The sequence below is a fragment of the Tripterygium wilfordii genome, chromosome 17 (genome assembly GCF_013401445.1).
Source record: "Tripterygium wilfordii isolate XIE 37 chromosome 17, ASM1340144v1, whole genome shotgun sequence".
Lineage (NCBI taxonomy): Eukaryota > Viridiplantae > Streptophyta > Magnoliopsida > Celastrales > Celastraceae > Tripterygium > Tripterygium wilfordii.
This window is the reverse complement of record NC_052248.1, coordinates 10,352,448-10,366,293: the sequence shown is the minus strand read 5'-3', so window position 1 is coordinate 10,366,293 and position 13,846 is coordinate 10,352,448. Positions and strand designations below refer to the sequence as shown.

Sequence of the window (13,846 nt, the reverse complement as noted above, 5' to 3'; positions counted from 1 at the left end):
ATTATTTCTCTCTTGATTTAAAAACTAAGAATTCACTTTGTTTCTTTGAATGTCTTTGTTACATAGATAGATAGGACCAAATGATGTCCACATAATGTTGATTTATATACAAGGTATGGTTTGAATCAGTAGACAATTTGGGTAGGTGATATGTGGTCAAGTGGCATGTATATCCTTTAATTTAATTTATTGAGCAAGTATTTAATTTGGCATATGGATGAGAGTGAGACTTTTCATATTATTGAATTAATTATTAGAATTTCCAACCCAATACACATCACTAAAATTATCTGCTTTGGATTGTCCAGCTCCCGTGGATACATCGGGCCCGTACAACTTTGTCCTCCCAATAGTGATATCGCAGAAGCACGCTTAACTACGGAGTTATTACGAGATGTTTTCCTTGAAGAAAACGTATTGTTAATGGTTAGAAACTGAAATTATCTATATATGTTGACATTAACATGGGAATTTAAACCCATATGAAAATTTTAAAATAATTTGGATTCATGATTAATTGTATTGTTTTTGGCTTTGTTTGTAACAAAAGACATTGAAAACAAATTGAATTAGTTAGAAGATAAAGATAGTGACAAGGTACAAACAAACGTCTTTGAACAATAGACTAATATGACCTACAAATTTACATAATTTCTAATGTTGAAATTCAAGAATATCAAAATTATCATCTTAATTCAAGACTACTTGATAAACAAAATAAGAGAAACTATGCATTAAGTAGCAAGAAAACAATGTCATTAGTGCGATATTAATTCTTAAGTTTGATTTAATTTCAAGCATTTTGCACTTTTAGCATAGAATATATATTATAATTATATAATATGTTCTAGCTAGAATGTCTTCCAAATGATAAAAATGAGATGGGAATACATATAGCCAGCCAAATCAAAATTTTTATTTTTTTATTTTTTTATGAGACAAAAATTAAAATTGAGTTGTATGACAATGATGGTCAAATAGATAACGTGTGTTGACATTGGATTAGGAGTGGGATTCGTGTTGTCTTTATATATACCCACCCAGCTTGCATACATACACAGATAAGAGGGTATGCATTATATAGGAGCGATGACCAAGGAATAAGTCTCCTTTCCGAGTTGATTCCCGGAATGGGTTTAACAACATTCCTCCAAATACCATGACAAGTCATTTGATGTCAATATGGATAGGCAAATTTAGATACCCTAGTTAGAAAAAGTTATCTCAAAATGTTATGTTGGTTAACTTAATTAGATTGTTATTAAGAGACTAGTTGCATATGTGTGGAAGCAATATTGGTATAATAGCTATGGGAATAAGAGTTTACTTCAATTCCACCCTCTACGATCCCTTCTATCCCTTCCTCTTACATAGGCCACTTCAATAGAACGAATTGTTAATATTTATGTGGATCCAAGGAGGAAGCCCATGTTAATGGGCCTAACATTGGATGTACCTAGTATTGGATGAATGCCCATTTTGACCCTACGATCGAGATTGAGACTAGATCCATCCAATACCTTGTAAACATAACGTTAGGTCATGGATCTCATAAAGGTTTGGAGGGCAAAACCCGTCCGCATTTGGGATTTTTTTCTTACACGTGTCTCACATCTTCTCCTAAAACAGGGTTTTAAATCACTCACAACTCATCATTTTTCTATGTGGGACTTGTGTGGAGGCCTACATCTCCAACACAAATATCTATGCGAGCAGACGAGATGGTAACTAGAGTCTAGAGTGGTCAAAGGGAATACTAAACACGCCCATGGATATAGGGTTAAGCGAACACAAAAGGTTTTTCATGAGATGAATGACGAGCTTTTAGTCATACATTATATGCGGTTTTTGAATAATTGATTGCATGATTTTGAGCTACAAATTGGAAGGGCCAAAGATTCTCACATGCTTCATATAATTATTAAAACTAACAAATTAGGGGCAAAAAGGTTTAGGGGTAAATCTTGCACAAATATAGAGGAATTTACAAGAAAAAAATTGTTTAAATTTTTAGACTTATAGTCCTCACATGAAACTTTTGCATGTTAATCCAAATTTCCTCCCATATGAAACGAATATATTCTTAAACACAAAACTATAATATAGAACTTTGTGCCATTAAAAAAAAACTATAAAATAGAAAAGGAACGAAAAAAAATAAAGAAAGAAATATTCGATGCACTATAAAAACGTGGTTTCATAGCCTTGTGGGATTAGCTACCTATTAATTAGATTATTTTAGATTTCAAAGTGGAGTTGTCTAACATTGTTGACTCTTTTGTCATGTAGCACCAAATACAACTCTAATCATTTGGGTGACTCTTTAGTTGGTAAATCTTTTTAGGACCAAGTCATAAGAATTCAGGAGATCTTTTAGACCGATCACTTTTGTGGTGGATTTTATTTTTGAGAAGGTGCGGAGTAAGCTTCAAAGTATGCTTCCTTTTAAAGATGGGCGACGATACCCAAATTTGTTAGAGACATGGAACTTATGGAGGAGGATGCTGGGACATGAAATTGTATTCAATGGATGACTCTTGCTACTGAGTGCTGCAGCTGCAGAAGCCGTGATAATGTTCAGACTGGTTCTCTGCATTTTTGTATATTTGTGTTACCCTATTTTTGATTTGTTTTGGATGTTAACTTTGGTTGGGTCTAGGCTTTTGTCTTGGTTTCACAATCTTTGACGTCTTTGAGACTTTGCTTGGGGAATGTCCCTCATAATCTATATATCTATTTTCCTTTTAATATAACTTACTTACTCACAAAAAAAGAGTTTGATTCCCATTAAGGAGCAATACCCTTATGGTCACGCGTTGTGCTTTAGCCCAACTTATCCTGTCATTTGGTGGGAAGCTTGGTGTGCGTGGGTCTGACAACCCGAGTTTAAACCCATATCAGATGTCTAAAGGGTAAATTTGTATAATATCGTTATCGGTTAAAAAAAAATAGAATACAACTGTACTAAAAAAATAAACCAAATAAATAACAAGAATACCTAGAGAAATAACAATTGGATTTGAAGTATAATCCTGACTAGTTGCAGAAATTATGAGTATGATGACTAATTAACTAGGGACACACATTTGGCCAAAAGCAATATTGGTAAAAACAATGTCAAGTGGCAACATATATATAACATCTCCATCCCTTCTTTTGAAAGAAATTCATGTGCTTTTTTGTACACTTTTTTTGTTTTAGTTTATCAAATAATAAACATCTATAGTACCAAGGTGACAACATGAAATAAATGAATGAAAATGAATCTGATAAAGTAATATTCTTGAAGATTTGTCTTCAAGAATTTTGATTACAGGGTATGAGATACTCATGCCATAGTGGCAAAGGCTTTATTTTTACAGAAGAAAACTCATTTCTGCTCTCTCTCTCCTTATCTTTTAGAGTCATCTTTGTAAGTTGGGATTTTAAGGTCAAGTCCAATGTTCATTCCATTGTAAGCAATGGGAGAATACATCCATAGATCATCTGAGCTCAAGAGCTGCAAAAAAATCCCAAACAAGAACTAACTAAATAACCCATTTTGAAATTGATCCAATCAAATAACAAACCATTGTTCTATGTGTTCTTACCTTAATTTGAAGCTGCAAGAACTTGACATACTCCACAGCTTCTTCAAGCATTGTACTGATATCAACCTTTGTTCCATTTGGGACTAGGTTCTGTAGAATCCTCAGCCTTTCATTTATTCTCTCTCTTCTCTTCTGCATAATATAATTAAATCCAGTTCTGTCAATTCATCAATTCTTGGACATTTTTTCTGTCTTGACATTGATAGAAATGTAATTACTTACCCTTGCATAGAGGCTCTGGGGATCAGTCGCTGCACCTCTGCTTGCTCTTGTTTTGCCATTCAAGTTGAGGGCAGAATTCCCTTTTGAGCTCAAGCTGCAACTTTCTCCTCCATTATTAAACTCCTGAGAACCACTCGTCCCGTCGTCCTCCGAGCAACAGCTGCTTGTGCTTTGCCTGTTAAACACAGCTGCATTTTCATCCTCCTCATTCTTCTCATTCTTCTTTGATTTCACATTCCTCTTACTCTTTTGAACCTAAAATTATTGAATCGCAGTGAGAATGGGAATAATGTTGGAAACAAATTGTAGAACAACAATACAGATTCAACAGGAAATGAAAATATATCTCATCAAATATACTTACATCGCTCGTACTCTGCGACCTTTTCCTAGAACTCTTATCTTCTGCTGCAGCTGGTTCTGCAATTTGCATCTCTAATGATTCCATTTGCATTTGCCGCGTATTCTTGGCAGATTCCGATAGCCTTTTAGCAGACTGATCATCATCTGCATTACCATCACTCATATCTTGGTTCAAGCTGGTGCTATCATCAACTTCAATCAGATATGCAGCAGCATTGTTTGTGGCAGCAGGATCTGTCATACCGAAATAATCCATCGAAACAATCGGGTTTGAATCGCTCAAGTAGAAGCTCTCTTGGCTCGAATCATGGAGAAACTGGACACTACTAGTAGTAGTGCCAGTACTATAACTAGTACTCCCTTGTGAAAAACCAAATGAATTAGTATTATTATCAGCATTACAGTATGAGCCTAATTTATTATAATTGAGTACTCCTGATGATGCCCAGAAGCTTGATTGAACATCGAAGCCTAAACCCAGGTCGAGCGGATCAACGGAACAGTTATCCAGCAATTGTGCCATGAAATCAGCCTCCTCTGTTGTGGTGTACATACCACCATTACCACCAAGAGAGCTCCACTCTCCCTCTGCAGAAATGGCTCCAATGACAGACTCCATTGTTTTTTTCTGCTAAAAGTTATAAACAAACAAGCTCTATTGATTTGAGTGAATAGTGCTTGAAGAGGGAACAAGATCAAGACCAAGTATTTATACTGTTTATGTGGAACTATATCTCCATATAATGAAATAATATATAGCCAATGATTAGCATTATATGGAAAAAAAAGTCTCCAAATTATGTGTTTCCCTAATGGGGCCACCAAGTACAACTAAGATGAGAGGATATTCTTAATTATGTGAAGGGCAACCCTTGATGAACCCAGAAGAGACACAGAGTTTGTTTGTTTTTTTAGTTAAAAGAGATTCAATCACTTAGAATTAGAGACTGAGATTTGGAATGAGATTAAGAGAGGAATCAACACCTGGCAAAATCGACACAACGTGGGGGGTTCTTTAGTTAATTACTTTCTTCTTCAATCATCATATTATTATGGAGAGGAAAAGGACGGCTGTATGTGGTCGTGGAGATGATGCTTTGGACATTCTTTACCTGTGATCAGACAATTAGTATCTCTTTGTTGATTCTGTCCCCTATAGTTTTTATTATTGTTGTTTGTTATAGGTAGTGTGGAGTTATAGGCAAATTCTCACACAAAAAGACTATTTGAAAAAGTGAGCTTGGGTATTGGCCCCGCTGTTACTCACATAAAGTGGGCGTCAATAACTTTGCAAGTTAAGGACGCCCATATATAAGCTTTGTTCTAAGGTTATATTAGTAATTTTTCGAGCAATAAGAAATCTTGAACCTCGTTCAAGTGATAAGAAACATAACACCTCTATATCGTTTTCATACTCAATGAGGCTTTTTTAGAAATAACACTACGAGAGATTTTTATTAGAGAAATAACTTTCATGCAAATTTTTTAAGCAAAATAATATTTGGCACTAAATCATTAGTACATGAATTTTATAGGACTTGGACACCTCCATGAGGTCACCGTTTAATGAGACCATAACTTTGACGTAATTTTCATAAAGTTTTCTATTCTAGTTATCTCTGAGGCAAGGATTCTGTTAAGTCGTAAAGTAGATCAAGCTTGAATCAAGAACATCAACATAGAAGAAAACAGTCCTTAAGACTGAAACATAAAACAACATAATAAGAAGATGTTTTAATAAACTAAAGTAAAACATATTTAATAAGGAGAAAATAACATTAACTTTAACAAATTCCCATTTCCTTGCCTCGTCTTATCAAGATTGTCCTTGATAAGCTGAAGCTCCATCCTTGAGAATCGACTCTTAATTCATATAAGATTTTTGGAGGGATTCTGAAGATGCATTTGATCTTGGAGGTGAAGCTTGGCACGAATGAAATATTGTATTACTACTCATTTCATTCTCTTTCAACGAAGAAGGAGATATTTAACTTGTAGGGTAGAATAGGTTACAACCTGGATCACTACCTCTCTTCGAGTAGCAAGCGCGAAAATGTTGACGTTTTGGTATCTAGTCCTTGGGAACTCCCTAAAGAGGGTGAGAAAGACCCCATCATTTGTCATTGTATGATTTCAGCTAAACCCAATATGTCTTGCCTTCGTTACTTTTGGCTTTTTTTTCTTCATATTTCTACTTGTTTACATTCGGTCTCTTATTGTTACAGTTTTTCCTCAGTGGATGGACCTCAATGATGTCAATGTAGATGCTTTGAAGTTGGTTCTCCAACTTATGGATTTTAGAGGTCTGCTCCTATGCTCTTGTTTCTTGAACCTACTAGCAAATTGTTCTCTTTGGTTTCCTCCAAAGTTGGTGCTCAGGCTACACGAAATGGGTTCACATTCAACTCCTTTTTTGTTTTACCTATGCATTTAAGCTACAATGCACTAGAATAGGCTCCCTCGATGAGAGAGAAAGCTATTAATGAGAGACGTTGTCTAGGTTTGAAGGAAGCATCAGAGTTGTTGAGGACAACGAGACTGAGGACCAATATAAGGAACATCTTATAGAAGAAGGGGAAGAGTTGTACCGCTACCTTGCAACTTTTGAGAAGGCAGTGAGTATTGTTTTCATTCAAGACGAGAACAAATAACAAAATCTCGTATACTACATCAACAAGATAATGATAGATGCGGAAACTCATTACCGTCGAGCGGAGCAGCTTACCCTAGTAACCGCCTTTTTGTAGGTGCCAAAAATGGTGTGGCACCACGTCATCACATAATGACAAAACTAGTAGAACTATTTGGGTCTTCCCACTTAGACTACCACGATTAGGCCCAAATCCGAAAGCCCATCTGAGAGGCTCATATACAATCTTTACATCATTACTAAGTGTAGTAACCGGATTTCGTCCGATCCGAAAAATAAAAAATAGAAAAAGAACACAAAAAATGCAAAAGTTCATTTCTTTGACCTACAAGCCCATAGATATTCATAATCCCTTTCTTGGATCCTTAAATACTCAAATCTTGACCCAATAAGATCAAATCTTAGAAAATATCTAAAAATAAGAGAATTGTTTTAATCTTTTTATTGTTTTTGCTAGAAGAATGGAAAAGTAAAAAATAAGAAAGAAAAAGCCAAGAATAAAAAGAAGGAGACAAAGAGAGAAATGTGGCACAAATTGGGGAAAGAATAAAAAGAAAGAGACAAAGAGAGAAATGTGGCACAAATTAGGGAAAGAAAAAGAATAAAAAGAAAGAGACAAAGAGAGAAATGTGGCACAAATTGGGGAAAGAAAAAGAATAAAAAGAAGGAGACAAAGAGAGAAATGTGGCACAAATTGGGGAAAGAAAAAGAATAAGAAGAGGGGAGAAGAGACTTTGTGGAAAAAAAAGAAAACAAAAAAAAGAAGAGAGGAAGAAAGGAGGCGTGAGAGAGAGGAAGAAAGGAGGAGACTTTGGTTTTTTTGGTGAAGCAAAAACAAAAAAAGAAGAGAAAGAAGAAAGGAGGAGATTTGGAGAAGCAACCGAGCAAAAGAAGAGAAGAAGTTTGGTTTTCTTTGTTTCCTTGAGAAGGTAATGACTCAAATTCCTTGATTCAAATTTGGTTTTATTCTATGTGTTTGTTCGGACTCGTTGCCAATATGTTTACGTTATTGTTCAAACCTTTTGCTCATAGATTTGGTTCATGATGTGGGTTTTTGTTTTGTTCGATATTGATGATGATTGACTAAGGTTATTCCTTGTTTTTACCCTGCTAGTTGTAATAGATTTGCTGGTTTTTGTGCCGGATTTGGTCTTGTAATTTTCAAGTTCTATATAGAATGATAATCGGTGGTATTGGTACGGGATTTGGACTTGGTTTTGCAATACTGGATTTGGATTTGACTCATTCATAATCAGTCAATATGGCATGCTAATATACTGAATATATTTGTTGTTTGTTTGAGTATATTTTGATGTCCGGTTTGAGTATAATTGATGTTTTGTATATATGTTTTTTGTTCAAAACCCGGCAACATTAGGAATAAGTTGTATAGGTTTTTTTAGAGATTTATGTTTATATGTGTACGGTATGTGTGTATTTATACATGGTTTGGATGTGTGTATATGCATATATTGTATATATGTTTATATGTATATGTAAATCTTTAAGTATGTGTTTGGTTTGATATTATATTTGAATACCCATATTGACCCCCATTTTTGTGTTTATTTGTTGGGTTTGAATTGAGTTGAACATCATTTGGGCCGGGATCAAGGAGAACTTGAATAATTTTAGGATTTTGCTTAAGATATTCTTTATTCTTTGTTTAAGTATGTATATTTGGCCCTTATGTTGAGTATATCACCCCCATTAACATGTATAACTTGGACATTAATTATTTGGATTTTTATTTATTTATTATAAGTATATGAGTTTAAAATTGAATATAGGTCATTTCAATTAAGAAAATCATGAGTTGATTCCCTTTATTCGAATTATGGACCTTATTTGATTTCATTTATTAATTTGCCATAAGTTGGCAATAATAGATTAAGTTGATAGATGACACTTTTCCAAATAATCATTTATACTATAAGTTGGTGTTTAAAATTAAACCTACCAAAAGTTGGTAGGACATTTTATTAAATAAACCATAAGTTGGTATCTAAAATTAAACCTACCAAAAGTTGGTAGGACATTTTATCATTAACACCATAAGTTGGTGTTTAAAATTAAACCTACCAAAAGTTGGTAGGACATTTTATCATTTACACCATAAGTTGGTGTTTAAAATTAAACCTACCAAAAGTTGGTAGGACATTTTATCATTAACACCATAAGTTGGTGTTTAAAATTAAATCTACCAAAAGTTGGTAGTGTGGCTCCAAATAAAAACTATCATAAGTTTTAGTAATATTACAATTTTTTTTAATGCTATCATAAGTTGATAGTATTCTTACAAATCTTTTCCCAAAACTATCATAAGTTGATAGTGTTATTTCAAACCTATTTCCAAATAAAAATCATCATAAATTGATAGTAATATTCCAAGCTTTTTTCAAACACTATCATAAGTTGATAAGTGTGTTGAAAGTAATAATTCAAACTTTAACAATTACACCTTGCAAAGAGCAAGTTTCCATAAGATAGCCATTAGATTAATCCGGGTAACCGTTTTCAAACGGGAGTTGTGGGGTGCCTAACACCTTCCCCACACTCAATCGATCCCCGTACCCTTTTCTCTGGTTCGCAGGTCTTTTCGGTGTCCAATTGCACCTTAAATCAATTGGTGGCGACTCTAAACATTTTTCATCCTCAAACGCCGGTCCGCGTCGTGACCCCGGTTGCGACAACTGGCGACTCTGCTGGGGACACCAGGTTTTTTAAACCTAAGAGGGTCAAACCCATATGATTAAATTGATTGGCTACGGTTACTTCTTTTTGTATGATTAATTGTTTGTTTCCTTTATATGTTAGGGATGTTGATTTATTTTGTTGTGGTAAAGTATTTGTCATCTCATACATTTACACTCACTGTAGCCTACCACCCGGGCTCTACCTTTAGTATTAGAGAGGGTTGACCACTATTCTCGTGAGATTCCGTCTCCGCATGGATAGTGGAAGATATCCTCACCGGATCGACTTCCCTTAAAAGTTAAGGGAGGAGCTTTTGTCCCAATAGTTGGGATTTTAAAAGCAACATGATCTGGGATCTCGCGGAGTAGTTAGATAAACTTACCCCTGCACTTTATAAAGCCCTAGATCCATGGCCGAAACCTCCAGAAAGTTAGGTTACCCCATATAATGGCATGTTTTATTTTTGTGTGATTTATTCATTTGATGTTTTGTTGTACACATTCTTAATTGTAATTACTGGTTTCCTTTCCCATGAAATTCACATAGGCACAGTCATTGCAATTTGGTTTGATAATATTGTCAAAACATCTTTCAATTGAAACAGGATGGCGTCAAGGGTGTCCGTATATGAAAAGGTGGACATCTATGACGTAAGAGATGAGTTGAGCAGAATGCAATCCGAGCATGGAGATAGTTTGAAAGAGGATGTCTTATTACCAAGGGTAATGAAGACAGAATTTCAGAGTCACACATTGCCACGTCTGATAAGTTTATGGGCAAAGGAAAGTCCGCAGTTAAGCCCGGAGTTCTCAAAAAAATATGGTCTCATAGGGAGTCTGCTAAGGGTCGATATACCAGTGACATTGCTTCAAGCAGCCATTTCATATTGGGATCCCGCATATAGGTGCTTCACATTTGGGCAAATAGATTTCTCACCCACAATTGAGGAATATGCTCAGTTACTACAATTGGAGCCTCATAATACAAAAATGTATTACTTCCAGGAAAACATGTCAGCTGAAAAAATTATTGCCAAGATGTTGGGATGTGAGAGTGAGAATGTCAAGAGGATGGGTTCATTCAAAGGGAGCAAGTGGTGTTTTCCAATTGAGGAATTGATGAAATACGTGGAGGGAAAGCCGAAGACAACATTGAGACAGTCAGCATTGGCACTTGCAATATATGGAGCTATATTATTTCCTTGCACTCAAGGATATGTGGAAGGGAGAGTGATCAAGCTTTTTAATCAGGTAGATCGCGATGTGAACCCAGTTCCTGCAATAATATGTGAAACGATTCGTTCTCTCAACTTTTGTCGTCGCAATATAAAAGCAAGGTTCAATGGATGTTCAGCTTTGCTCGGAATCTGGTTAGTAAGTCACATTAAGTATTGTAGGGAGCTTGATTTTCCAAAGATTGGCTTTAAGGATCATACGCGGCCAGAAAGGAGACCGATATTGGAGTTCACAGAGGCAAAGTGGAAACCTGGCCACCCGAATATTGGAAAATGGGAAAAGATCTTGCAATCCCTGGATGTTCGCAGTGTAGAAGGAAAAGCACCTTGGTTTTTGCCTGACACATTTCTATACAGGTGTGGAGATTTTCCTTGGGTCCCTCTTTTAGGCCCGTGGGGAGCTGTCAGTCAAGCACCATCATTAGTATTTAGGCAAATAGGGTCTAATCCTTGTATTCCAGCAACACATGGGTTGTTAGATCTTGATTTTTCTTATGATGATGGAGAAGATTTGGAGTTGATTGTACCTACGGTACGAAAAATACTTCAGGCATGGAAAAATCTCAAGATTACGAATCGAGGCAAGCACACATCAGATGGTACCCTAATTTACTTTAAGTGGCATGAGAAGAGGGGCAAAACTATTTCTGAAGATCATATCCAAGGAGGAAATACCCATAAGGAAAGAACAAGGATACCTCAGAATATAGTAGGGGAAAATAAATTGAGGTTTCAAGGAAATGAGCATACGGGTCACAGAAGAAAAGGGCCTGACACTGAAGAAGTCGAGGACTTAACTGTGAAGAAGATTCAGAATTTGGAAGAAGCATTACTGAGGATGACTCAAGAAGCCGAAAGCTATAAAAGGAAGTATGAATTAACACAAGAAGAGCTCTCTCAAGCAAAGATACAAGAGATGGAGGAAATGAAAGAACTGGAAATGGTGAGTAAGAAGAGGAAGCAGCTGGAACAAAATAACCTACAAATACAATTTGAACTCCAAAGGGCAAAAGTGGGGATGTCACATGCATTAGAGGAACTTAAAGCGTGGAAGTCCCAACACCAAAGAATTGAGCAAGCAAATGTCACAATGGAAGCAGCCATGAGAAGAATGAATGAAGAAATTAAGCGGCTAAGAGTGTTACATCAAGAGTTGCTAAACCATAATCAGACTGAGATGGTCAGGCTAGCAGATGAGAATGAGGCATTACTTGATGGACTTGTAGAGAATCGTGAGGCACGGTCTACGCTTACCCGTCGAATTGAGATAGCAATGTGCCAAGTGACAAAGTTGTCTGCATGGGCTATTGCCTTTGAGGAAGAAGCTGCAAAATTGAGCCAAGATGAAGTGCTTCAGGGGCCAGAATTCGGGAAAGTCCTACAATTCTTGGCCAATCTTCGCAAGGACCTAGAGATGATTGGAGTGCTCCGGCATGGAGGGTTTCCAAACTAGGGATTAATTTTATTTTCAAGGCTATCAGGGGATTTAAGTGCATCATTAATCATAGCTTTCAAGAAGCAACATCGTCACCCCTATCAGACTCGCCTACAATCAAGAATTATTGAGAATATGGAGCAGGAAATGGGTGAGCATAGTCAGAATCAGGATATAGCTGAAATCAAAGAACAGATGGCCTTATTGATGAAGAATATGGCGTTGCTGATGAAAGGAAAGGGAGTAGCTGAAAATTCTGAAACACTAGAGATTCCTGAGAATCATCTGCACCAGGAAATACCAACTTACCCACCCGGGTTTACTCCTATTCGTAATCAGCCTTTGCCTGGTTTGCATCAGCATCAGTATGTTTCCCAACAGGCAACCACTCAGAACCCGACATATATTCATTCAGCTGAGACCCATGTGCATGATAATCCCTTCCCAGTCAACGCTAATATTGCGGAAGCTGTAACCGCCAGAGTAGTGAATGAGGAAGTTCAGAATGAAGAAAATAACTCAATAGTTGCCATTAAGAAGTTGGAAAAGAGATTAAGAGCCATGGAGGGTTTTAATGTTTCAGGGATGTTGAATCCGGCCAATTTGTGCCTTGTGAAGAATCTGAATATTCCGCATGATTTTGTACTACCAAAATTCAGTTTGTTTGATGGCACTGGAGTTCCATTGGATCATCTAACGATGTATTGTCGACGTATGCAGCCATATGCAAGCAATGAGAAAGTGTTGATGCATTATTTCCAAGATAGTCTGATTGGGGCAGCTCAAAGGTGGTTCAATACCCTTAATCCCTCATCAGTAGCTTCGTGGGAGGATTTGGCTGAAGTGTTTATGAAGCAATATAAGCACAATGAAGAGAAGATCCCTACCATTTATGATCTGCAGAATACAACAATGAAGAGTGGGGAAAGCTTCAGGGAGTTTGCTCATCGATGGAGGGATTTGGCAGCCCAGATAATTCCACCACTGTCAGAGAAGGATTTGTTGAATGCTTTTATTGATGCTCTCCAGGAACCTTATACTTCCAATTTGGCAGGAGGTGGCCACAATAACCTAGCTGATATGATACAGGCAGGAGAGCGAGTTGAACGATGTATGAAGAGAGGTACTCTGCATTATCCCACCCTTGATAAACCGGACCCAGCTAAAGGAAGTAAAGGCAAAAAGACTGAAGTGCATTCTGTAAATTTTGATCCCGCTGTTTATGGTGCGCTTACTTCAGACTATCGCCCTAGAAGCAATGCCCCAAGGATGTCAAACCCAGAAGTCTACTATAACCAACACCACATCCGAAATCCTTACCCACCCCGATTCAATACACCGCTACCCAATCAGTACTCGCAAAACCCAAACACTTACCCAAACTTTCAGAACCCAAATACCTACCAAAACCCTCGTCCAAATTTCCAAAATCCAAGACCCAGAAGGCCGGTGGAACGTTTTGACCCTATACCTATGACATATACGGAGTGTTTCACTAAGCTACAAGCCCAAGGGGCGGTAGTACCAATACCTGGAAGAGTTCACCAGCCTCCATATCCTACCTGGTATGATCCAAATTCTACATGTCTTTACCATGGGGGCGCACCCGGACATTCAACTGAAGCATGTTTGACTTTCAAGAGGTTAATTCAGGG

At 36.8% G+C, this 13,846-nt stretch overlaps 1 protein-coding gene across 1 annotated transcript; it reads right to left on the bottom strand.

Moving 5' to 3' along the window:
• Positions 1-3,391: 3,391 nt before the first annotated feature.
• Positions 3,392-4,794, bottom strand: LOC119981896 (transcription factor RSL2-like). The gene is made up of 4 exons (XM_038825036.1): positions 4,177-4,794; positions 3,813-4,067; positions 3,591-3,722; positions 3,392-3,499 (listed from the first exon to the last, which is right to left on the bottom strand). The coding sequence occupies exons 1-4, from the start codon at positions 4,792-4,794 to the stop codon at positions 3,392-3,394; spliced, it is 1,113 nt and encodes a 370-aa protein (XP_038680964.1).
• Positions 4,795-13,846: the final 9,052 nt, after the last annotated feature.